At 45.2% G+C, this 27,767-nt stretch overlaps 2 protein-coding genes across 3 annotated transcripts in view; one reads left to right on the forward strand and one right to left on the reverse strand.

The window, feature by feature from the left end:
* Window positions 1–5,094: 5,094 nt before the first annotated feature.
* On the reverse strand, window positions 5,095–19,444 carry Icmt (isoprenylcysteine carboxylmethyltransferase ste14). The gene is made up of 4 exons (XM_037433777.2): window positions 19,218–19,444; window positions 12,961–13,222; window positions 10,557–10,774; window positions 5,095–7,785 (listed from the first exon to the last, which is right to left on the reverse strand). The coding sequence occupies exons 1-4, from the start codon at window positions 19,419–19,421 to the stop codon at window positions 7,603–7,605; spliced, it is 867 nt and encodes a 288-aa protein (XP_037289674.2). The 5' UTR covers window positions 19,422–19,444; the 3' UTR covers window positions 5,095–7,602.
* Window positions 19,445–19,625: 181 nt separating this feature from the next.
* Window positions 19,626–27,767, forward strand: part of Ack-like (activated Cdc42 kinase-like) — an 84,391-nt gene continuing 76,249 nt past the window's right edge. The window contains exon 1 of one of the 2 annotated variants that reach the window (XM_075888784.1): window positions 19,626–19,817. The gene's annotated coding sequence lies outside the window, so the exon portion shown is untranslated. The remainder of the gene's footprint in view (window positions 19,818–27,767) is intronic. The other variant, XM_037433776.2, reaches the window with a different exon arrangement.

Consider the following 27,767-nt stretch of genomic DNA (forward strand, 5'->3'; position numbering starts at 1 on the left):
GTCATGATTTACATGTCATGGTCCTGCAGCTCTTGCGGTGGTTTCGTTCACATGACATGTTGCAAAACTGGTATATGGTATGACATGATTGAGCGGCGAACACAAGCGACAGACCCTAACATGAAAATCATGACATGCGTGTCATGTAACAACATGACTACATGCCACGCTCATGATGCTCGCGGCCGTTTCGCTAGCGTCACATATATACCAAATTTGGTATTACGGGACGTGAATGGATGACGAAGGTATGATACTGGTGCAAACATGATGATTATGACATGCATGTCATGTAACAACATGACTACATGATACGCTCATGATGCGCTCGCGGCCGTGTCGCTAGCTTCACATGTACCAAACTCGGCATTACGCGACATGAATGGACGACATAGGTAAATGACACATCCAAACATGATAATCACGACATGCGCGTCATGTAACAACATGACTACATGCCACACTCATGCGCTCGCGGCCATATAGCTAGCTTCACACATGCCAAATTTGGTATTACGTGACGCCAATGGATGACGAAGGTACGTGGTGCAAGCATAATAATCATGAGATGCGTGTCATGTGAGAACATGATTGCCCTAACTACATGCGCCTTGACTACATGCCATAGTCAAGGCGCCAATACATTTTGACGTGACGCGGTGCGCGTGCTCGCCGGCGTTCATTTCGTCGCGTCACGCCGGCGTTGCCACGCCAGGCGCCGGTGCGCGTCGCGCTTCGTTGCTTTGACGCATGCGCGTTTCAGCGCGTCCGGCGTCCCTCCGTCACGAAAAGAGGGAGACCCATGGTTGTCTGGGTAACGCATCGGCGCAAAATGCAGCATGTCGGATTTCGCGCAAGTTGCCGTCGGGCCGCGCCTGGCGTCAGACTATAGAGTGCTCGCGTTTCGCTAACGTATACCGTCACTGTGCTGCAGCGCGCGTTAACGTTACGTTGGAGTAAATTGGGCCCTTCATGATGCGCTCGCGGCCATTTTGATAGCTCCACATATACCAAATTTGGTGTGACGTGACGTCAATGGATGACGATATATGTGACTGGTGCCAACATGATAATTCTGACACGCGTGTCATGTGGGAACATGACAACATGATTTGATTGATTTGTGGGGTTTAACGTCCCAAAACCACCATATGATTATGAGAGACGCCGTAGTGGAGGGCTCCGGAAATTTTGACCACCTGGGGTTCTTTAACGTGCACCCAAATCTGAGCACACGGGCCTCGACATTTCAGCCTCCATCGGAAATGCAGCCGCCGCAGCCGGGATTTGAACCCGCGACCTGCGGGTCAGCAGCCGAGTACCTTAACCACTAGACCACCGCGGCGGGGCGGAACATGACAACATACCACGCTCATAGCGTGCGCGTTTCGCTAGCTACACAAATATTGGCATCAATATACACTGGAGAGAGGGGTGGGGGGTCATTACCGTTTGTTTTTACTAGCACGAAAATCCCCATGATAGCATAAATACTAGCTGTTACTTTGTACTCACAGTGGTCCCACTCATTGGCCCTAATCGTGATAGGAGATAGACAGCAAGAACTGGAGAGGGAGGTCCGTGGTGACAGGCTTTGAGGGAGGGGGGCGATCGCCCTTACTGTCCCCCTCTCCGAATCCACCACTGGACACGAGTGCTCTTTGAGAACACATCGAAACGTTGATTCTTGGATGAATATCTTGGAAAATAAAAGTGTATCTTAAAATCACTAAATGATGTAATAATTTATAGTAAGCTGCTGTTTTCACATTGCAATCTTCTTGGGGCAAGCCAAAAATGACTGGTTTCGACAGAACACGTGTTTGATACTTACGCTGTTTCTCAAGTGCCATGACAATGGATGCTGCTGCTGTTGAAAGTGTTACTCAAGTGACCATTGGCATCAAGCATTGATTGATATGTGGGGTTTAACGTCCCAAAACCACCATATGATGAGAGACGCCGTAGTGGAGGGCTCCGGAAATTTTGACCACCTGGGGTTCTTTAACGCGCACCCAAATCTGAGCACACGGGCCTACAACATTTCCGCCTCTATTGGAAATGCAGCCGCCGCAGCCGGGATTTGAACCCGCGACCTGCGGGTCAGCAGCCGAGTACCTTAGCCACTAGACCACCGCGGCGGGGCTGGCATCAAGCATTAACAAGATGATCAGCTGTGTGTGAACTATCCAGCGAAGGATAAATCGAAGGATAAATGGTCCCACAGAAATGAGCGGGGTACTGGTCAAGATTATTTGCCAAGGTTGAATTAGGCAAGATATCAAATTTACAAGCCTAATTAATGGTAGTCTACTGCATTTTAAAATGGCATATACAGAGAAAAAGGTGAATCCTTCGTGAAGAGCAAAGCAAAGATGGTGGCACTTAACAGCTCAGCTTATTCAGACAAGACCCAACCTGAATGAAACATGCATCTTTCACACAAGTGAATACCGCTGTAAGATTCAAATATGCAGTAATGCTCAGCAATTGTTACAGTTCGAAATACAAAATATGTACTCCTGGAACTTCACAAGTTAAATTTTTGTGTCATGATTAACAAAACTGATTGTAATCAATTCCCTCTTGTTTTGCTACACACTTCACTGATGTGTTTTCAAAGGGATGTTCCCTTGATAGTGTATTCTTGGGATTTTGCCAGAATTTAAATCCTGGTACTCCTTCATTTGGCTATGTGGGCATTATCCAGGCATGTTAGCTGAGCAAGTATGCATTCATGGGATTGCACCGCTATGGGTGAGAGAATGATAGAAAAAACAGAAGACTTGTTAGAAACAAAAGAAAGCATTGCATAGTAGCACAGCACAGCAACGAGTGTAAAGCACTGCACAACTACCATGTCTGCTGCAGTACATATAGCAAGGGGCTGAGAAAGGGAAGTGAGCAAGGCCACTTTCTACAGTCTTCGCCCCAATTTTTTCCAGTGACTGCTCTGCCTCGTTTATAAAATAGTTTCATTTCGTGCCACTGCATTGCTGTAAAATGAACTTTTGAACCTGTAATAAAAGAGAAGGGAAAAGCTGTCCGACATGCCATAGCTTGTCACTAAAATATTACCCGCTGAAAACTAGTACGTAATTTTAGGGCAAATATCACAGTAATTGTTATGAAGGATTCTGTGGGAGAAAACTCGCGAGTTTATTTTTGTAGTATCGTGCGGTGGACGCGACGCATAGAGAACACAGGGCACGGCGCTGAAGCGCCGGCCGACAAGAAGTACGCAGCAGCCGGTAGCCAAGCAGGAACTTTGTTTATATAACACAAGCATGCTTGAGTCCCTAAACTGGAAACGAAACCACGACACCACATCATCATCCCCCCCCCCCCCCCCCCCCCTTTGAAATGAAGATGTGGGGTTTTCCACGCAACCAATGCATAATAATACAATGCACAGAATACACAGAAGAGTAGGAAAATGTACAATATAATGCATGAAGAATTACACAGTAAACACGCGAAAATACATGGGTAATGCACACTTGAGAAGGAATAACAAGCACAGACTGCACGTAGCACAACGACCGAAGAATTAAAAATATGTAGCATGCAGACCAACAATACAACCACAAGGTAAATTGCCAAATAACCGACACATCATTCCCTCCCCTGAGAGAGGATGTCTGTAAGTCACTGTCATGTTTGAGTGCATGGCGTCAACGCCTGTAGCGGTGCCATTTTAACAACAGGCGCCTGAACTGCCGCCGCCCACAGCAGTCCGGTGTAGCGACAGAATAGGCACATGAACTTTGCATCCAGGGTGCCTTCCGCATAGTTGGGGCCGGAATAGACAGGTAACGACTCTCCGATGCGGCATGGCTCGGCGCCATTGATGCAGAACCGGAGCCGTGAGCAAGAACGAGCACGATAGGCGTAGACGCGACCAGCGGAGGAACCTCTGCAGCATGCAGTATAGGAACTAACTCTGGAATCACAGCTGGAACGCTTGGTGGATGCACCTCCAGCGCATCGAGAACAGACACAGCATCCCGGAGGCTACTACAGGCTGAAACACGTACAGCTGGGGCGGAATCAGCAGCAGGCTGAGTGGATGAATGACCGAAGCAGGCCGGGGTCACGCTGGATTCATCTGGATGAATGACCGAAGCAGGCCGGGCTCACGCAGGCCGTGCAGAATCTGGTCTTGTATCATTGCATCTGCTGCGGTGCCGAAATTGCAGTTGTTGGCCAACCGCCGCAGCGCTAGAATGAATTAGACGGCAGTTTCGTCCGACTCTCGAACTTCTTGCTGGAATCGAGCACGTAAGCAGAAAGCGTCTTTAGGCGGCGCGAAGTATGCGTCCAAAACAGCTTAGGCCTGCTTGTACGCGTCGCAAGCTGCGCCATATCCTGAAGCTCGGACGCCTTCAGGCAGCGTCTGCTTGTCGGCAGCCTTGTAGCAAGCTTTCAATCCCTTCACTTCAAGCGTGTTGAGCAGAAACGTCTTCTTTGCGTCTGGCGTAGCGTCCGGGGCCGCCGCTTCAATGTACACTTGCAAGACGCGATGCCAAGTCTTCTACAGAATCAGAGGCATGCCAGGAACGAAGGTGGCGGAATTGCGGGGAACATGCTGCTGCGGAGACAGACTGGCTGCGGAGGAAATAAAGGTGGAGCCGCCCCATGTGTAAAGGTCTGGACTATGAAGTCCCGTCAATCCGCCGAAATATGAATGTCTTGAACGTGAACCGCACAGCAGAAGAAAGTAGAATGAAGAATGGCTCACATTTCGGCAGGATAGAAGCGGAGCAATGCAGATACGGTCTCAGTGGTCACAAACTGGTGATCCACAGAACTAAAGTATTGGTGGGCTGTATCTAGGGTGCTGAACATGGTAACACTAGTATCAAATAGTCGTACGCCCATCTGGCCGGATGCCAAGAATTGTGCGGCAGACGCGACGCACGGAGAACACAGGGCACAGTGCTGGCCTACAAGAAGTACGCAGCAGCCGGTAGCCAAGCAGAAAGTCCATTTATATGACACAAGCGTGCTATCATATACGTATGTACAAAGACCATATATACAACCGGCAAGCCAACTGGTTCCAAAACCGGAACCGAAACCACGACACCACAATTTCGTCACCTGTTTTTATTTGTACGTGTTTTCACACATTGAAATGCTGCCAACATAGACAGAAGCTGAAGCTATGTCCCACCAGTTAGCTGCAAAATGCCACAGCCACCACAGCATGCACCTTAATTTTTTCTCAAAGCTAACACAGTTTTACACATATACAGCTTATTTTTCTAGGCAGTCATTGCATCATCTCACAGTGCAACTAGCTTTAATAATGTTTTACTATAAGCAGTGGAGTTTTCTTTTCTAATAGACACTTAGTTGAAGATTCAGGGTGCCAGAGATCCTAGTGCTGTGCAAAATACCAGGTGGTCGAAATTATCCCGAGCCCTCCACTATAGCATCTCACAGCCCGAGTCGTGTTGGTACATTACACCTCGCAATCAACCATCCAAACTAATGGCAATGGCCCTAGTAGCACAAAGACAAAGTCCTAGCCGCAAATGCTATGTCTTCAGTGTTTTTTGCCACGAGCCACAACCATGTGACAAGACAGTCTTTCCCTGTATATAGTGAACATAAAAATGTTTCTGCTGCTATTGATTTTGGAAACTGCTTTCCCGGGAGAAAGAACTCTAGCCTTTCCAGTATGAGGCACTCTGTACTTCTGTCCACTCTCCGCACCTCGAACAATGCCTGTTTCTATAATGGTCCTAACCAGCAGTTTTGCCCTGATATCAATTGTAGTCCTTCATCACTTGGCCAATACTAAGAAAACACTTTCCACCGATTTATTTAAGGATGTTTACGACTCATTTAGGAACGATAACTATCAGGCTGTTGTAAAATATAAGGGTTATTCCCTCTTTGGTCCCTCTGCCAAAGCATCATAGACTGTGGAGGCAGAAAAACTTCACTATAACGCTAGCCAAATGAGCATTTAAAGGTGATCCTCCACAATGACTGTAACTCTACGACGAAAAAATAAAATGATTTTACTGCTCTTGCAGTTATTGTAGTGACAAACGAAACAAGCACTTCCATCAATAACTAATTGCTTGTTCATTAAAGGACACAGATAAAAATTTATTCTCAACTGAAAGTGTAGATAACGAAATGAAAGAAATACTTTTTAACTGGCACTGGGAGAACAGCCCATATTTGAGGGGCCTAATGAGGGGCCTAATATTTGAGGGGCCTAATTTAAGGAGACTACTTGGGATGGCTTGTGCACATTCGTGGTAAGGCAAATTCAAAAGATGTCATCTCAGTAAAGGCTCAATGTGCATTACTTACGGATGGCATCAATACTTCTACCATAACAACTGGTATGTGCAATTCTTTGAGAACTGTGTTGCGTTGCTGCAAAGTTCACCAGTGTTCTGGTTGACATTATGCATATGTGAAATGCACTGAGGATGGTGGAAACAAAAGTATTTGCAGCACTTGGCCCTGAATGTCGAGTTCCAATCAGTGGTGGCTGTACCTTATATACTCACTGACTGGCTAGAAACATCACAGGCAAGGAATAAGAAGTATGCTACGGGTCAGAATGAGACCTTGTGCAACGAGAACACCTATAGACGATTTTCCGCAGTGGTGCAGAAACGCTGCCATGTTTATCATGTGATCGTAACTGGCCTTCCCCTAGTCAGTTGCCCCAGTGCATAAGGCCAGCGGCCGTATCACACAAGCTGGAAGCCAACATGGCAGCATCCATGCAGACGCGACTGCCCGCTTCAATACAAACTTGCGCTTGCTACTTGCTCATTGTTTGCACAGCAATAAACAAATGGTGATATAGGGTATCGCTTCATGCTGTTGCACGTGGAAGCATCAAGTATTTTCTGTCTTTATTAATGAGATTAGCTCTGTTTATTTAGCGGCGTCTGCTAAGCCTCACCTCCGAGACTGAATCTTGAAAATAATGCAAAATAACTGACAAATACATTGTTCTCGAAATTCAAGACATAAATATAAATCAAATATATGTGTAGGTCGCAACTTATGGGCCACACAGCGCAGGATGACTACATGATGTTTGAGGTGAAAGGAAACTGCATCTACATATAGGTGTCACCATGTAGACTTTTCGGGCACTGCTACCTGCTCGCCTTTACTCACGTACACACAGATGCTATGGGGACGCTGAGCAGACGTTTGATGCTGACGGAGACATATTGAGCATTAGTGCCAAAGGCCACGACGTGGAGACGGCCACAGTAGAAGATAGCCACTGTGTGGTGGTGGCGCTATCTAGTTTTGACTAAACGAACCAGCTGCGGAAAATCATCTATATGACTTTTCTTCGTGTGAACTTACCCTGGTACTTGCACGAGTAATATCACAATTCGAGGCTTTACATGCCAATATCACATAAGGAAAACATTTTTGCATTTCTCCCACACTGAAATGCCACCACTACGCCCTCATTCTAACCACGTACACTGACCTGTGCTTCTGCAGCACAACCCCAAGATTGGCATGTGTCAGCTCACATTCTTGAAAAAAGAAGCTTTTCAATAAGCCCCGACATGTGCCACACGGCTTACACCACACATGGCTTTAGACTTCAGCGCGAAAGCCACGAATGAAGGGGAGGCCTGTGCAAGTCTGCCTTTGGTATTGCACATAATCTTCACCAAAGAAGGTCAGCAGTGTTATCTCTTCCTCCTCGACCCTTGTCCTGAAAAACTTCCATGATGCAACAGCATAGGCCACAGTGCAGATTGGGTTGACTAGAACGACCTGAAAACACAAGGCCAGCAGATGAGGAAGCCTGCTTACACAGTCAAATGTTGAACATATAGTGCTGGCAGTTCAACATTTTAAAATCAGACCAGCAGAACATGGAAATAGCATATTATTGACGGCTAACTTTGCACAGTCAAAAAATAGGTAATGGGTTTTAACACAGGAAAACGTGGTTTATAGGAGAGAATCAACCAGTCAGCTGGAGTTGTGTGCATCCATCTAGGCACATAAGTATTGCAGCCCTATGAGAACATAAGAGTTTCCTGAATATACACTAGAAGGAACTCTGGTGCTATTGTCTATGGGAGCTGCAATGCATGACACTTCAGCGAGCATGGGAGTTATGTGTAAGACATGGATTTGCCTTGTCTTCGTATTTTACGTGCGCTCTGGCTTCGCGAGGCTTGAAGCTGCTTTGTCACGAAACAACTATCGGCAAATGTTCAGCAGTTACGCTTTACCATCTTAATCTTCTAGGCTTGTCTCTTCTGATAGGATCACGAAGTGAAAAAACGTTTGTTTTTTCCTTCGAGACGAAATTGAAATACAGCAATAAACGAAGCCACAAGAGCAATTTGCCACCCCCAAGCACAAAGACTAGGCAAATCCATGTCATATGCATAATAGAGTGTTCAATGGAAGTCCGAGGTCCAGTCACTAGACCGGACACTGGCAAGCTGTCCCAAGAGACAAAAAAATCTCATGAAAAGACGACAAACCACGAAAACCTCAATTACAACAGACAAAAATGAGCTAGTCGAGATTTCGAAGTTAATCAATAGGCGTAAGGTACCGGACATCAAAAGGTATAACACAGAAAGAATTGAGTAGGCTGTAAAAAGCGGCGGAAGCTTCAAAGTTCGGAAAGCAAACTTGTGCATAGGCGAAAATCAGATGTATGCATTAAGGAACAAGGAAAGCGATGTGATAACCAATATGAATAGGATAGTCGAGGGGGCGGAGGAGCTCTACATAGAGCTGTACAGAAGCCAAAACAACTAGTACGCTACCGTAAGAAGCGATAATACCCCAGAAGAATTAGACATCCTACCAGTAACGACAGGGGAAGTAATGAAAGCTCTAGAAAGAATGCAAGGAGGCAAAGCTGCTGGTGAAAATAAGGTAACAACGGTCCTCCTGAATGATGGCGAAAAAATTGTGATAAAAAAACTGGCCATTTTAGATACGAAGTGTCTCTTGACGGGAAGGGTACCAGAATCTTGGAGGAACACCATCATCATCTTAATCCACAAGAACGGAGATGTCAAGGACTTTAAAAATCACAGGCCGCTCAGCTTACAGCCCATTCTCAACAAACTATTTGCAAAAATAATAGCTAATAAAATTAGGGCGACATTAGAGTTCAATCAACCAAAAGACTAAGCAGATCATAGTCATTCTGTCAATCAGATGATAGAGAAATGCGCGGAATACAAACAAGCCCTATACACAGCCTTCATAAATTACGAGAAGTGCAATAGTCTGTGCAATGTGCAATAGTCGAAGTGCAATGTGCAATAGTCTTGACGAGAAGTGCAATGTGCAATAGTCTTGACAAAAAACAGTGCTTTGTGACGTGTGGAGAGATGCTATAAGTTGTGAAGGATGATGATATGTGGGGTTTAACGTCCCAAAACCACCATATGATTATGAGAGACGCCGTAGTGGAGGGCTCCGGAAATTTCGACCACCTGGGGTTCTTTAACATGCACCCAAATGTGAGCACACGGGCCTACAACATTTCCGCCTCCATCGAAAATGCAGCCGCCGCAGCTGGAATTCGATCCCACGGCCTGCGGGTCAGCAGCCGAGTGCCTAAGCCACTAGACCACCGCGGCAAGGCAAGTTGTGAAGGAATATGTCTACTTAGGACAGGTAGTAACTGCAGAGCCGAGCCATGAAAGTGAAATAACTAGAAGAATAAAGATGGAGTGGATCACATTCGGCAAGCATGGCAATATACCACTAACCCTCAAGAGGAAGATATATAACAGCTGAATCTTGCCTGTACTTACCTACGTAGCAGAAACCTGGAGGCTAACAAAGAGAGTTCAGCTCAAATTGAGGACGAGGCAGCGAGCGATGGAAAGGGAAATGGTAGGTGTAACCTTAAGAGACAAGAAGAGAGCAGAGTGGGTCAGAGAACAAACCAGGGTTAAGGATATCATAGTTGAAATCAAAAAGAAGAAATGGGCATGGGCTGGGCACGTAGTACGTAAGATAACCGCTAGTCATTAAGGGTACCTGACTGGATTCCCAAAGAAGGCAGACGCATGAAGAGGAGACAGAAAGTTCGGTGGGCCTATGAGATTGAAAATTTCGCAGGCGTAACATGGCAGCAGAAAGCACAAGACCGGGTAGATTGGCTGATGGTGGGAGAGACCTGAGACCTTTGCCCTGCAGTGAGCCCAGTCAGGCTGATGATGATAATGATGAGGTTGGTAACTACTCATGGAGCATACAGATTGACAGGCATAATATAATGCGTTGCTGGGCGAGTTGGCGCATTGTATAAAAATAAAAGTAGAGTGCAAAAAAAAAAAGACACAGTAGACATGACAAGTTCCTGTCTACTTGTCTCCTATGTCTTGTCTTTTTTTTTTTTGTACTCTACTTTTATTTTTATTTTCTAATGGACATAAATATGACATCAGTGCTCCTTTGAAGATTTCTGCGATATACGTCAGACACCTCAATATTACACTCGTGTTAAAACCGTTGCCATGTACTTGCAAAAGCTCAAATATGTTTAAAGGAAAGAGGACCTGAGTGCCAATGGACCACAGGAACCAGCCGACGTAGGATGGATGTCGACACAGGGCGTACACGCCGTGGGTGACCAGCACGTGACCTTGCTCTCGGTGGTTTTGTATGATGTGGTTGAAGTTGGTGCCCGCTGTGAGCATGGCTGCTTTTCGCAACCCTTCACCGACCAAACACATTGCAAGGCCCACGTAGCTGACCCACCACATTTGCTTCAGGCCTAGAATAAAAACAGCAACTTCTCAAACTCTACAATGCTGAAGAACTAAGTCGTGACACCAAATCATCACATTACAGTTGCATCTGAGACAAAAATGCTTTCCTTATGCCCTGAAATTCATTACAAACATATTTTTGTTGCCCTTTGCTAATGGCAACACACTTTCTCATTTACATTGTTATAGCATAAAATTCATCATATCCAAGTTTGTTACATTTGTTATAACGGGCAACACAAAAAACCTGGTCTGTAATGGATGCTAATCAGTGTATCTGCCAAACGCTGTCCGCGTTAGCAGAAACGCAAGAAGTGTCCGTGTGCGCTGCATGGAACGTCTGTCGGCATTGCTGGGACACGCAGTTCGCGTTTGAGAAGAAGCATGTGCACGAACTGAGGATATACAAAGCGTGTCGCGTGTACGCTCAGGGATCTCTCTCTGGCCTCCGCTTGGGCCTGTCATGTCTCTTGTAAAGACGCGTCTAGATGTCTATAGTGTGTTGAACTTTTCTAAATATGTAAATAAATCCTGTGTTTTTGTCAGCAAGAAGCCTTGAAAGAGCTCTCCTTCCCCAGCACCTTGGTGAAAGCCTGTGCCCGTTCCTCGATCACATCAAATGAGGTTCTAGTATACAGTCTCAGCCAAAGGAATTAATACTCAAGCAAGGAGTTTTTAACTGAACTGCGGCAGCATTTCACCAAGTCTATGAACAAAACAGCACGTAATTTTGTCATTTATGTGGCTCAATCGTTTAGGAGAACAAAATTTCAAGTTCTTAGAATTTATGCATATACATTAGTCACAATGTCTGGTTTGTTTGGGGAGAACATATACAGTAAAACATCGTTAACATGAAGAATCTTCGAATCAAGTGAGAATTCGAATTAATGGAACACAAAAAAAGTGGTATGCAAGAAACTATTGAAAGTAATCTGCGGTCGTTGTCAGTTGAGCCGCCTACATTACAGCTCCAAGGGGTCATGTTTTTCAGCGATACCTGGATGCGATTGCGCTGAAACAAGGGGGAACAGGCAGCCCCGCTGCTTTCAGCATAGAAGTAAATAAACAAAAACAAAAAAGCGAACTTGTGATCAACTAAAATGTGCGCCTGCGAAATAAGATGTGCTTCTTTGCAATACAGTAGTGACACGCAGGCAGCTTGTCATCTGCTCCCTGCAGCTTCAGCTACCATTCACCTACTCTTAATGGTAAAATAAATAATTTAATAATGTCCAGTGTGATGGAATTTGCAATGTGTTCTGGCTAGAAAATAAATAATCATTTTTTCTTTTTTGAAGTTCTCAAACTGAGTTTTCAAAGTGGGCGTTTTAGGCAAGAACTCCGCCAGCAGTGTAGATGGGCAAATTTTTGGAGCAACCACCAATGGGGGTTTCTCATACATTGCAAATTGCATCAGACTGACCTTTACTAATTTCCTTATATTCTCAGATCACAATGATGAAAACGTCTTATTAAGCAAATTAAAAAAAAATGGGGAGGGTTCCTATTCCAGGTCACCCATGGCAACCTCTGGAACAGCCTAGGCTCGCAGAATGAGGGTCCGAGGTATCGCTTACATTTTATGCATTTCAAAAGTCGAGAAAAAATAAATAAAAGTAAATAGAGTAAAACAATGTATAAAAATCATTTTTAAAAAAGACAAAATACATAAAACAGCAACCGGATTCACCAGAAAGTCACCTCATATGACAACAAAAAAGACAAATTAACATACTATGATTAGGTGGCAAGTTGTGCGTGAAGAAGATCTTGAAATTTGCTAAGATTGTGTTCCGCGGCAATGTCTGGTGGTAATGCGTTTGGCTCTGTTATTGTGTATGGCAAAAGTGAATGAGCACTGTGTATGGCAAAGTGAATGAGCTGTTTACATCAATACCCCCTCTCTATATAACCTGTGCCCCCATTTACAAACCAGGGAAAAGAGAGAGGGGAAAAAAGATACATAAGCTAGACCCCGTTTTCTTACGACTTGTATAAATGCGTTTTCACTGTAACACTATTAGACATCTGCACGAAATGAAGTTTGGAGTTTTATTGGTCATAGGTCATAGTTTTATAGGTTACACTACCCTAAAATTAATGAGCATGACGTCAAATGCACAAAGACAAACATGTCTCAGCTGATGACAACAAACAATCAGTATTCACAGTGTTGATGCTAGCTCACCAGGCGTGATGAATCTCTCGATGAGGAATTCTAGCCAGCTGCATGCCGCTGCAACACCATATTCTCGACTGTGGTTCAGCAGGAATGAGTCGAGCGTCAGTGCCTTGGGGTTTGTGACTGCCGTGACAAAGTACTCGGAGAAGTGGAAGCCACTAAGCAGCGCCAGGTACCAGCCAAACACTCGCCACGAGGGAGGACCATGGACACTGGTGAGAATGCCAAGCCCCATCCCGGTGCCAAGCAGTGCTGCTCTCCAAACGACCTGTGAGAAGAGCAATTTCTCCATTTTAAAGTACAATTTCACAATTTCAAGGACGCCACTCTTACGACAACACGACACTTGGTATGCTTGAAAACACACAAAAAGAAGATGTGAGTGGCAATGCCATTTTGAGATTCCCTCACATTGTGACGTAAGAAATTTGATAAAGATGAAATACATTGTAACCTTTGGGTGCCATGTATGTTACATACAAAGTTTCACAAAAATTTCATTGAGACAATGGCACGAAAGCACCGAAACTACTCTGGAATTTCTTACAACACGCGTGGAGACTTTAGCACTTAATTAAAAGTCAAACTTGACCCCTGATTCTCTCCACCAATAATGAACTTATAATAGTGAAACACGTGCTGTTAGAATTCTCAGAGTGCAGTTACTCAATATATTGCTCCTCTTTAGTGTCCCTTTAAGCTAGTGGAGCAGCCAGGTCAGCTGGTTTGGGCATGCAAGCTTCTCATAAACTGTTATAATTTGTATATGGACATATACGTGCACACACAACCACGCATGCATAAAGGGAGCTCGCACTATACACTCCCCCCCCCCCCCCCCCTAATAAAAAGGTTTCTGGCTACATTGCTGGCTGTAGCAGCGACTGACTTGGCACCAACAACATTCCTCAGGAGAAAAATGAATGCCTAACCCCTTTGAAATATATTTACCTCCATGTGTGGCTATTTTTATAAAGCTTATTAATAGAACACATTGAAGAAGCATTCTTTAATAAAAGCATCAATGTCACACCCTATTATAAAATTAGAATGTTGTTTGCCTTTTTATAATTTGAAGATGGTATACCGCTCTAGGAGCAAGTCTACAGGTTTAGAAATATTACGGAACATGTCTAGAGGAGCAATCAATTCATAATACATAATTTTATTCATTATAAAGAAGAAGAAACTCATCGGTACTGGCCCCCACCACAACTTGTACAAGACAAAGAAACAGTTAATTACATGTCGGTTATTATTAATTTTGGGGGGGGGGGGGGGCAGTTTTATAACTGATCAATTACTTTTTCTTCGTAACACTCACAGCAGTTTATTTTTCAGTAAGAAATTAATAGTATTTTACAGTGATCAAATATAGCATGACAGCTACACACGGAGCTCTGCGCAGCTAAATGGCTGCCCTATTGTATAGATTAACAAGTGATATAGGGCTATATTTCACTATCCCTCAAAAGGAAGGTATATAACAGCTGTATCTTGCCGGTACTTAGCTACGGAGCAGAAACCTGGAGACTTACAAAGAGGGTTCAGCTTAAATTGAGCACGACGCAGCGAGCAATTGAAAGAAAAATGGTAGGTGTAACCTTAAGAGACAAGAAGAGAGCAGAGTCGATCAAGGAACAAACGGGAATTAAGGATATCATAGTTGAAATCAAGAAGAGCAAATGGACATGGGCCATGCATGTAGCACGTAGACAGGATAACCGCTGGTGATTAAGGCTAACTGACTGGATTCCCAGAGAAGGCAAGCGGGTTAGGGGGAGACAGAAGGTTAGGTGGGCAGATAAGATTGGAGTTTGCGGGTATAAATTGGCAGCAGCAAGCACAGGACCGAGTTAACTGGCGGAACACGAGAAAGGCCTTAGTCCTGCAGTGGACGTAGTCAGGCTGATGATGATGATGACATGCGTGCATGTGCCTTCGATAGAGCTTCTTCCCAGCTTCCTCCCAGATTTTTACAGCAATACCTGTCACATGACTTAAAATAATTGTGTTTGCTTAGGTGAGGAAACAAATGTATCATTGCAGGCGACAGCAAACTTGGGACACTTTGTTCTAGCCAATGAAGACAGATACTGAAGGAAATTCACTTTAATACTGCCGAGTGAGCCTTTGTGCTTTTTTTTTTTTCATTTTTCGATGTCTTTTACAATGATGCATTATGACCTGGTCTATACGCATCTAGAATTTAAAAAAGTAAAACAAAAACAACAAAGAACATCCAATCCACTAAAAATACCGTGCAGTTTTGCTAATCGTGAACGCTGGCACCAGCAATAATAAATACTTTATTCGTATTCTAACACTGGCAAGCTTGGTACTCAAACAGGGCACAGATTTTATTTCCAAAAATACAAGGGTTCTATTCAGGTAAAGGAACCCTTGTATCTATTCAGATACAAGGGTTCTAGTAGATACTAGAACCCTTGTATCTATATTGTATCTATCTATATTGGCTAAAAGCTGTTGGCATTGGTGGTTTGTTACAAGGCATACGTGGCGGTTGTATGGAAAAAAAATAACCTTGTTAGAAACTCAAAAATAGGTTACATATTCCCAAAAATATACAAAACCGGATTTGAATATTATAAAGAATAATGAAAATAAGTTCGATGCACAAGAAAGCAGAAATATATGCGAGAGTTAAAAGAAATCATACACAACTGGCTCTGACAAGTGAAAGGGACCCGCTCTCTGGATTTCGTGCCGACGGGTTGTGCCCCCGTGATCTCCGACCACAGCGCAGCTCTGGCCGACTGGGCTCGCCCTATGCCATATCATGACGCCGACAAGAACTCTCACTGAGTGGCGCCCCGTCCTCAGACTCCTGCAACCGTGTCTATCTTTCCTATCTTCTCTCTACTTCCCTCATTTTCTGTCGTTCGCTGTCCCTGCGCCTTGCTCTCTCCTTTCACTCTCTATATATTTATCTTTTAATCCTATCCTTTTAATCCCTCCTTACCCCCATCCGTCGTGAGCAACTGTTGAGGTGTTGCACTCTGATGCAGACAGTTACGGGGCTCACTTTTTTCTTCTTTTCTCTTTAAGAACCATATACAATAAGTGAAAGATTGAAAACAATAAGTGAAAAAGTAGAAAATATGTTCAATCATCACATGTTTACAAAATGCATCCGAAGTTCCCTTGCTGAAAAGTATTTGACACCTTTATATTGATTTAAAATATTTTGCAAGTTGTGCTGTAATGATTGTAGGCTATATTTGTAACAAAATCTAGAAACATACCACATGGTATTGCAGGGGCGTAGCCAGAAATTTTTTTCCGGAGGGGTTCACACCAACCCGATGGGGGGGGGGGAAATCAGCTTTTCTTTGCGACATTACTATCAAGGGTAGTTTGACCAGGTTGTATACATGTACTGGTAAATCAAAGTGATGAGACTCCCGCCCCCTCTCCCCGTGGGTATGCTTGTGAAGAGAGTAAGTAAAAGTAATCACAGTAAATGACAGTGAAAGACATGTGATTGATTGATACGTGGGGTTTAACGTCCCGTGAATTACCATATATGATTATGAAAGAGTTCGTAGTGAAGTGCTCCAAAAATTTCGACCACCCGGGGTTCTTTAATTCGATCACAAGGGCCTATAGCATTTTTGCCTGCATCAAAAACATCTGCAGGTCAGCAGCCTAGTACATTAGCCACTACACCATGGCGGCTGGTGCAAACGACAGGTAGAGTGACCATTTGGAGCAAATGCCTCTCATTGAAACATTGAACGAACTAGTCTTGGAAAACGCATCGTCACGATGACCCGCCTGAACGAAGAAGACATTGTTACTCGTTAATCTCTGTTAAACGTAGATGGCATAGTCTTCGTTCTTATTATTGTTCTTAATTTCACATGATAACATGTCCACCCATGTTAATTCATTCTGTGCATTTCTTGTTGTGTATTCCGTCTCTAGTTGCAGAAATCACTCTGTGGGCCCATCTAGTCATGCCAATGTAAAGAGACGAACATACGAAGCGAATCAATATATTTTTAATATGTCGTAAATTTTTTCAGCATTAGTTATGTTCCTTATTCTAGCACTGGTTGCTACACTGCTGAACAATAAATCTTATGCCGACTACAGCTGCCCACAGAGCATTTCTTATTATGCTGCTTTAGGTTTATGACCACCAGGTCGCGGGACTGAATCCCGGCTGCGACGGCTGCATTTTCAATGGATGCGAAAATGTTACAGGCCCATGTGCTAAGGTTTGGGTGCACGTTAAAGAACCACAAGTGGTCTAAATTTCTGGAACCCTTGAGAACGGTGTTGCGGTTGAAAGGAGGAAGTTCGCTGGAGGATACGAAAACAAAACAGGTTTATGGCACTATTTACACATATTTACAGCAAAGAAAGGTTAGTGGTTTCACAAACCACGAGCGTGATGGTTGAACCGTTACATGGTTCAGAGCGACGTCGAGCACTCTGCGGCGTCGTTTTAAGCCCTGTCGGGCTCCTCCTCTCGGAGTGGAACACCAATCACACACACACAACAGGTGAGGGGGACGAGCATACACGGCCCACGTGAACGTTCAATATTGAGTCGTGAACACTGCACTGCAAGGTGGCGCCAGCAGGGCTCTTCCTCGTCGTGTGTGTGCCGCTAGTCGAGAGTTCCCACGATCCTGACAGCGTACATCAAATGGTCCGCCGATTTGTTCGCTTAATTAGCGGGGCGATTTGCGGCGGCCGCCACGGTCTCTTCCAGGAAAATGATTTCTTTGTTGTCCTCTCTGGAACTGTTTACGATGTCGTGGCGACACGACGTCTCATCCTCCGGCTAGCAGGGACAATGCCTGGTGGGCATAGGCAGCCGGCCGGTCGGCTACTTGATTGGGGATTAAAAGGAGCGCCGCTCTCCTGTCAGCTCTGGCGCCGGTCGCAAATGCTTCCCCGTCGCCAGATGAATTACCGAGGGCATCAGTCACCGCTTCTGCTCGAAGATACGACAAAAGGGTCCACAGTTGAAAGTCAGGAACTCGCCTTCGCTTGTCACATGGTCTGGGTAATTACTCAAATCTTCGACAGCGTCTGGCAGACTTGGTGCCGAAGGGATTGAGAGCCTCTCCAGTGGACCGGCTTACGCACCATGGCGTCTGCCCAGATGAATTTCCAGGCCAAACTTAACAACGGCCTCTGTCATAATGATATGGTTGTTTTGCGATGTTAAACCCCACATTATATCAATAAAGCAATGAGGTTTATGGCTACCATAATTTTAGTTATTAGCTTAAGTTACATGATGAGTATATATATTAGTAGGCCATTCTAAGGTTGTGATTGGCCTGCACATTTGCCTGTATTACACCTTTGTCATTAGACACTTCCATTAGACAATATATCGTACAATATATCATTAGACAATATATCGTACACTCGCATACAAGCAAAGTCCAGTGGGTGAGCCAAATATTCTGTGCGGTGAATAAGCCAAATATACGATGGATGAGCCAAGTATTGTGTGCGGGCGTGTGTGTATGTGTTTAGATGTTAGCACAAAGTGCGAAGGTTCAATTGAAATGTTATTCTCTGGCTTGAGCATACCTTAGCCCACGTGCGAAGAGTCAAAGTGTAATATGCTCCAACGTGCCGTTAAACTGTGTCTGGCTTTTACCATTAAAACGAATCTCTGCCCAGTTAAAATCATTGTAGTGATCGACTCCGGCGAGATCTGTTCCGGCGGGTACACGTATGACCACCGCTGCAGTATTAATCCTGACGCCGAGCCAGCTTACAACAATCGCGGCCCAGATTCCTGATCAAAATCTCCGAGTGTCGAAGCCCTGACAAAAACCGCGACACGTTTTCCCGTGTGCAAACATTGTAAACGTGCCCAAGAATGATATTGTGACACTAGCACCACTTGGTTTCTAAATCATGTCAGCGCGAAGCAACGAAACGAAAATGTGGGGAAATGACAATGGGGGGGGGGGGGGCGGTCGCGCAAAAAATTTCGGGGAAAGGTTTGAACCCCCTCCCCCCTTGGCTACGCCACTGTGGTATTGGCATAGAGAACTGTCCATGCAGGGCTGACTCAAGCGGGAACACGTAAAATTTACGAAGCTATAAATGAAATTGTACTGCCTCGATCGACTGCGCTTCTAAGCAAATCGTTCGGCCGACACACTGTCAGAGAAAGCGCAAAACGATCGGTGGAGCAACTGCTCATCGCAATTCGCGCAGCGCAGCCGCAACCAAGCGAGAAATTGATCACGAAACGGGCATACCTTGTACGCATTTCCGCGGGGTTTGTAAAAAATATACAGGGCCAAATGAATACACGTGGAGTACACCGCAGCGAGCAAGAGCCAGTAGTCGTCGACAACATAGTGAAGTAGCTGACTTAATGCCCCACAGAACGAGATGAGCACGACACTGGCCGCTAAACAACAACAGTACAGGCTAATCCTCCCATTTGTGCTAAGCGCCATGATTGATGCATTTGGGTCGCCGCCCACGCTCCCTCGTGCCTGGTAATGTAAGTTGTGACAACAAGCATTGCTCATATGTGCTTAAAATTAATTACGTATAAATATATTTTTTACAATTTGAAAACAAGCACTTTGTTAACTTTTACTTCTACTTTTGAAAAGGGTGAGACGTATTTTACTCTGACGTAACTTCCTGGCATGAAGCTTTTGCTTGGCGGCGGTTCTTGCGCGTTGTGTATTTTTAATATTTGTGGACATTGTGGTTGTGCGTATCCAGTACAAAGAGTGCTTAGCGGCATGAGTCACTGTTAGGAAGCCTTTAGCAACACTTTGTACGTTGCTGCGCCCTTCCTGGTTTTCTACATGGATATTTAGCCCCGGTGCGATACTTTCGAAGTAAGTTCTGCAAAGTTTTCATCGCTTCGACTTTCTTTCTGCTTTCTGTTTGTGTGAGACTCGCCGTGTAGTTGTAGCTCCGCGCTGTTGCATCCCAACGAGGGGGATGCTGGAATATTTCGCCTTTTCTAATGTTCTTCACTCGCGGTTGTACTGACACGCGCCCTTGCGATGCTTGGCGAGCGAACAAGTTTCACTGAATGCAGTTCTGCGAGTTGGCGGAGACACATCCGCGAGCTGCGCGACCAGTTTGGCGTCTAAACAAGAACAGTGTGTGTGTTCGGTGCTTGCTCGCTCGCGGCGAATGTTTCTTCTCGTCTGGTCGAGTGACCGAATGAGTTCACTGTTCCCGCACCACGTTGCGAATGGACGTCGCGAGGAGCGCATATATATCCTCGCAATTTCAGACTGTTCGTTGACTAGCGTAGCGCTAGCCGCACAAAGTTCCGCCAACTTTGTGCGGCAAGCACAGTTCCGTAATCGATACTGTGCAGTTCTGCGCGACAACGAGAATCTGATTGCGCTGACACTTGGAAGAAGCGTATGTGTGCGACCCAGCATGAGCCAGAAAATGTGGTCACTGCTTTTCGCCAGAGCAGTTCGCGAAGCGTCTGCGTCGTCGGCGTTGACGTACGCTGACCGATGTCCCGTGATTTTGCTGTCACTCGGTCGTCATGAGTTGCTACTTCGTGCGTGCTCATTCGGCCCTCCGTAGTCATTCCGCTGCTCGTACGGAAATTGTCATTTGGTATTTCCCTTGAGCGATCACCTTCACTTTTGCTATGTCCTCTTAGCTTTTAAAAGTTCCCCATTAATTAAACTGCTCATCTAAGTCGTTGCTAAAGTTGGAGCTTTGACCGCCCGCATCAGTGCTGCTTATGTGGGAGGTTCGTCGAAAGATGTTTTCAAATAGCGTACGCTAAGTTAGCGGGCGTTGCGTTTGCGTATGGACGCCATACGAGTTCTCGTATAGCGTTTGCCCCCGCAAAAGCTGGCACACGCTCGTTTACCGCAAGGGGGCTTTGCGGGCTGCACGCTATTTCGGATTTTTTGCGGGTGGACCGCAAATGGTTACGGTGGTTAGCGTTATGACGCATGCGCAGTGGCAGCGACCGTAACAAATAGCGTAAGCAAAGTCTTGCTTACGCTATTCGAGAACTCCCTAGGAATAACGGTGCCTCGACGTGCTGCATGGCACGCCCAGTGGTCCTCGTCGCCAAATCCTCCCCCCCTCCCCCATGTCTCGATGACCGCAAATAGCACGTTGGTGGGTTGGATGCACACTAGCAATGCAGAGTTGTCATTCTGCTGCTGATATGGCGCGCGAAGGAACTTGTGTGGCCATCATCTGCTTTTATGGGTAGTAAATCGATGTGAACACAATGGGAAGAGCAGCAGCCCACATTCCACAAGTTGTGTTCTGGCATCTCGATTCGTGGTCAGCGTAGGCCGTTTTTTTTCCCCACCGAAGTATCGAAGGTACAACCTCCCCACTGCAGTGACCTCGTTGTGTGAAAAAATGTTGCTGAATTCTCGGCACCGGGCAATGCTTTCGCAATTTGGCGAGATCATCAAAAACCGGAAATCAAGGAGCATGCACTACTGGCCATGTAATAGACTAATTGAATTACTTGCAAATTTGAGGAAAGAAGTTGTACATTTAAGGGCTCATTGTTTAGTTAGATATATTACATACCATCTCCTTGTTGTAGGAGGAAGAAGAATGGAAGGACAGGGATGTTAGCCATTTCTTGTTTTGTGGTAGAGTGTGCATAGGCCAGGCAGGACGGTCAAAAAAACCTGAAATGTCCGTCACATCAGCGGGAGGAGGCTTGCCTGCTCGACTGCAGAGTGTGAGGTCGCCCGCCAGTTTTTAACGATACCCAGCAAACAGATGGCAAGCATTTATCAAATGCCATGATATGCGGGAGGGAGCTGGCTGAAGTATATAGAATGCAAAGAAAAAAAAACATGGTCCTGAACGTGTACCTTCCATAGCGTTATCATGAAAAGACTCTGATCAACTTTTTAGAGAAATGTAATTTAGAATGTATCATGCTCTACATTAAATATTTATGGTTTTTGCGGTGTATGGGCACGTGTTGGTTATCTGATTGTCTCATGTGCAGTATTTTCATCTGTACTAGCTGCATCACGTGTAGCGCATGTGCGTCTTGGTTTTCCTTGCGAACCGTGTTGCTTCATTAAAGAGTTGCTAAAGTGTTGACGTGCGCGCGTCCTTGAAGGCTGCGTTCGTTGTTCTTTCAAATGAAATGCCAGCAAGTTACCGCCATAAATCTTGTAAAACATTTGCAAACATGGTACAAAAAAAAAAATACTGCACATATGTGGAAGCAATAAAATACACTCAACATACTTACCGTGGTGGCACGGTGTCCTGATGCATGTTCGATCACAGCCGCGATACCCGCTATTTGACGAACGCTAAACGGGTGGTCAAAACTTCCCTGGAAATTAATAATGTACTGTACATGACTTGAGATAAGTACCCCCTTGCCCCATTTCTTTTTCACATTTTCAGTATGCATGCTCAAAAACGAAGCATTTACGAAACATTGGCCAATTCTCTTCTAGTAATCTCATATGTAATTTTCTGCAGTTAGTGCTAAAAGCTCTGAATTTCAGCTAATTAAGCAAAAAAAGATGCAGTAAAGGGCTTTTTGAACTTGGTGTCGGTTTCCATGCCTTCGGCGGCGCCGCTGGAAAGTGGCCGTGTGCCGCGGCCGATTTACCCAGCGTGCGCCGCCACCGGTCGAAACTGCTTAGGCGCAGACTTCTATCGATATGTACGGCCCCTGAGCTTGGAAGTTGTACATTTTTTAGGCCACGTATTCAGCCAATACACGCAGGCCTGCTAGTCTTACTGATGGACTTGAGTATGGCGCTCAAAAACGGTACGAAGAAATCTCGCCGCTTCTGAGGAACAAGCTAAGTCAAATATAAGCATCAGTTGGAAATTTTCGGGTCACACAGAGCACGGTGACGGCTTGATAGATCCGAGGCGGGTGGCAGCAATTTCGGCAGCAGCAACGATGCTGTTACGTAGCGGAAGTCGCTGGCAGTCGTGCGCAGGTTGGTTCTCCATTCATCGGCTCACTTCTGGCGTCGGTGCTGACACTACAGATATCCTAATCATTCAGAAGTGGACGTTTCTGCCACCGTCACAGGCAGCATCACCATGCCCTGCAGCCTAGAGAAAGAGAGAAATAACGTTTATTTGCACTTGTCTAGAATGACGAGGTAGGAGGCTTTGGCCTCTGCCCCCGATCATCCCCCTAGCCATCGGCCGGAGTCCCTTGAGACGCGGTGGCGGTCAGGGCTAGACCAATGACGACGCTGTTCTTCGGCGTCGCGGCGGCTGTATATTAAGGCCTTCCAGGACTCTGTTTCTACTTGGATCATTGTAGGGTGGGCATGTCCAGACCATGTGCACTAAACCTGCAGTGCTATTACAGTGCCCACATCTGGAATTAAACACTTCCAGGTGCCATTTATTGTGCACGTGAGGGTTCGGAAACACCCCAGTTTGTAATTTTCGCCACATAATTTTCTCCTTTTTATTCAGCTGTCAGTCAGAAGTTTGTACCATGTAGCTTAATCAAAACTGGCTGATATTTTTAAGAACCTTTGCTTTGTTCCTGCAGCCATCAATGCAATAAGTGCTGTTCGGGTATCTAGTTTTTTGAAACCAGTGACGCAATGAAGGCCTCAAATGAAGAGTTGGCAAGCGCCTGCGTCCTCTTAGAGAGAGCTTGGGAAATGCCGTCATGGGAAACCGGGGAACACTTGGAGTGCTGGAAATATACGCACGGATGTTTCTTCCGTCTTGGCAATGCGCCTACCGCATGTGGAAATCAAACCTTCTAAACACACAGTTGGGCGGAGTGGGCGTATCCTGCCGAATTGTAGTCCAACGCTGTTGACCGTGATCAGTTACTCAAGTAAAACACGCTCCTGCCATGCCGTAATTCGACTGGCCTACATTTTATTGACGTGGCGGTTGTTTTTATTCGTTGAGATGTGTGGTTCAAGCAATGACAGAGAGGAACACTGAGCAAACACAAAACAGTTTTTCGTTTATTCTTTTATGTGTGCCTCGTCTTGTAATTATGCTGTTTATTGTTATGGATTCATACTAACAGGCCCGGCCAACCACGCTTTTTGAAAACTACACTTTTTGGGTAAAGCAAACAAAAAAATTGTCCCCGTATCTGCATGTTCGACTACAAATATTGTCAAAAAACGATGGTCCCCTGTCTGGAAAGAGTGAATATAATAAAGCATTTATTTGATGTTTTGTGCGAAAAAATCGGTGAATGGAATTCTGGAGGTGCTGCATTAGACATGAGCGCCATCTGTCGGTAATCTCAAAAAACGAAACTTGGAGGCCATATTTTGTAGATTTCAAAGAAGTCAGTAGCACCATATCATCTTAGCAAAGCGTAGGAAATTTTCCTTTTACTGCATAGCGTCACATTGTCAGTGCAGCATAACAAATGCTAAATTTCTTAGCATATATTATGTATGCCTTTTCTAGCATAAAGAAACCATTGAATATTGGCGTGTTGACATGTTACTACTTCAGATATGCGCATTATTTGCTTTTAAATCGACAATCGCACACATTTGAACACAGAAACATGGGAAATGTTGGTGGGCGCTCTGGATGTGGTCAATCTTGAACCGTTTCGCTTAACAAACTAACGGGCAGACAGACAAACCGAAATTTTTGCGATGAAGTATGCCAAGAAAGAAAAAAGAATGGCAGCATATCCACAGGGTGAATGATGGGGAGTGTGGTGAAGCATCCGTCCGTCCATTCGTTCTTGTTTCCGTCCGTCCATGCATCCATCTGTGTGATTGTCCGTGCGTCCACACGTCCATCCGTGTGCCCGTCCCTGCGTTCGTCCATGTATCCGCCCCAGTGTCTGTTCATGCGTCCATCCGTCCATGCAGCCATGCATCCATCCGTCCGTGTAGCCATCCGTACGTCTGTCCATGCATCTGTCTGTGTGTCCGTTCGTCCATCTAGTCAACTCTCCAAGTACCACCATCTCGCATCTTTTCATCGTATATTCCGCATATAGAAGCACCGCCATCCAGCAGACACTCCAAGGACTAAACGAGAAGTGGCACACGCACACTTTCTTATGGCTTGCGCTTTGTGTCTACTTCCCACCTTTAACCACCTCGAGTTCATGGTATATACTAGTTCACTGTATTCATGGCAATGCGGCCCTATGCTCGCTAAACCTTTCTAAAACCTAGGTTACGCCCAGTGAGTATAACGTAGCAACCCTCTCTTTTCAGATAGTGCTCAATGTACATGCCAATGGCTGCTAACGGGGAATGAGAGACAGGAGAATTTGGCTTTTAGTTAACGTGCTTGCTGTGAATTTTTGATTGTTCAACAATGCACAGAAAAAATCTCCCACCGGCGCCACCTTGCAGGTCAAAGTGTAAAACATGTTATGTACTACGACGAGGGACGAACGGGTGCCGCTTTAAGGAGCTTCGCACCTAAAAAAAAAAAACAACCTGAGGTGACATTCCAGGGATACTTCACCCACATATGTCTACTCACTTCGCTTCTATCGCACACTCGCTGTCGGCGTTTCTGCTTTCTTCTGTTTGTCGTTGCTCACCCCTTGCTTATGAAGGTATTGGGCGCGAGGCTCACCAATAGAGGCGCGGGTGTTGCTATCGCGGTGACGTGCATGGTTGGATCATGTGATCTCTCCTTGCTCTAGCGTAGGAAAGCTGGCGGTTGCATGCCTTGTTTTTACCGGGACTTCAAGGTGTTTTCCTTTTTGAACAGCGTTGTTTTGCTCTGGCTTCATGTGTGCTTACTTCTGCAGACTACACAATCCGGAAAGTTGCTGTAAAGGTTATCGGCCACGACACTGCCGCTGGCTGTGCCACTGTTAGCTTTCTCTTTCTCCGTGGTTGTGGTTTTTATGTACAGACATAAGTTTGAAATGAGCACCGACCATGAATGATCACACAAAAGCAGAAAGTTTCAGTTTCCGCACAGGAGCCTCGTTCACAACGAAAAATTAACATGCAAACAGTCAGATTACGTATATATTAAAATAAGACGTAGGTGTGTACATGTGGGGGAGGTTAATTGCTGTCATTACATTCAAGAATGCATGCTGTTTAAATTATCAGAAAGTCAAGATGTACCCCAGAAGTCACTTCTTTCCCCCTTTTTTTCATTAATTTTACGCTATTCTGGTCTATTTTATGGCCAGTTGCATCTGCATGTTGGCCAGCGCGCTCAACGAAACCTTCTTTCTTACATCATACATGGGCCGCTGCAGTCTTTGCTGAAGCTTACTTCGCTCGCCAAGGTCACGTAACTGCAGTCTGTGCCACTCCCGCCCTACTCCCCGGCTGTCCCTCTCCATGTGTGTACCAGATCATACGGGTTTTCATCCGCCGGTACTGTAGCCTTTGGGTGGCATACCAAGCCCAAGCACAATATAACGTATTAAAAGAAAAGCGGCGCACAAAAAGACGGAGACAAAGAAGAGAACCACACACAGCGCTGTGTGTGGTTCTCTTCTTTGTCTCCGTCTTTTTGTGCGCCGCTTTTCTTTTAATATGAATATACACCAACTCGCCCAACTTTCTATTCTGTCACAATATAACGGTCTACCACATCTGCCTGCCCGGGCCCAATTCTAATCAAGGTGGCGCCCCTCTAAAGAAAATTTCTGCCAATGCCCCTGCCGTCTGCGACTTCAGCTCACAGGGTTCTTTGCTTATATATGGCGTCTGAACTAGGGAGCCTTCATGTGAGCGACGCCTCCGTAGGCGGCGCGCACATGAAGGCTCCTTAGTCTGAACGTGCCCATAGCCACTGTCACTTCCTCTGAATGTTGTTTTGATCTATAGGCCAAAACATGGTCAGCTTCGAAAACTGATTCATCTTCTAAGAGCTGTCATGAAATGTCACTCAGCTTATGAATGAAGCTATAAAAAAAGAAAATGGGACGCTGACGATTGCACTGAAACATGAAATTGCCGTTTAGATCACGGTATGCAAGACCTCGCAGCATGCTCATTCAAAGGTGCAAAATGATACGGCTGGCTGATCGCATTTTTTTTATCACGATTTACCCCTTGGTAAAAGCTCTGGAACTGAACCAATCATTCATAATTTATTTTCACCCATGTGTGGATTGATGTCGATTGAATGTGCGTGTGACCACGGTAGAAATTTAGCTCAATAAATATTAGGATTGTGCCGCAGAGAAAACTTACAACTCTGAATGAGGCATGTGCGTGCATGGTTCTCACGTTTGCCCACAATCCTAACTGAATAGTTGCAGCTGTAAGAATGCTGTGCTGCTTCCCACAAAGCGGGGAAATCGCTTGCGCTGTGATTCGTGGGGCTATGTGCGCTAAACAGAAATGTAAACTTGCCCATGCTTGTCATGTCAACAGCCTCCGGTCTCTTTAGATACACCCCTACAATGAATGAAGTAGAGTGGTTGTGGGCATTTTTTGCAGCAAAGATAAATTTCTTTATATCGTTAATACCTATTTGATGCTTCATTTCCACATGGAATTACTCGTTACCTTTTACTGAAGCAGAGCGCTCGGCCCCCGTGGTTTTTATTTCAGTGGCCATAGCAGACGATGCCGGCAGTCAGGCATTAGGAAAAGCGCAACATTTTTCCTGCACAGTTATTTAGCACTTCATAATGTCCGGAAAGAAGCTCCAGCAGTACTTTACTGATTTTGTTGAGTGAAGTACCACAAAAATTGGCCCCGTATCTGCATGTTTGACTGCAAATGTCATCAAAAGATGATAGTATTGCATTTAGAGAAAGTGAACAAAACGTTTATTTAATGTTCTGCATGAGAAAATTGGTGAATTGTATTGTGGAGGCACTGCGTTAGGAAGTCTCGATCCGTTCA

The sequence above is a fragment of the Rhipicephalus microplus genome, chromosome 3 (assembly GCF_043290135.1).
Source record: "Rhipicephalus microplus isolate Deutch F79 chromosome 3, USDA_Rmic, whole genome shotgun sequence".
Taxonomy (NCBI): Eukaryota; Metazoa; Arthropoda; class Arachnida; order Ixodida; family Ixodidae; genus Rhipicephalus; species Rhipicephalus microplus.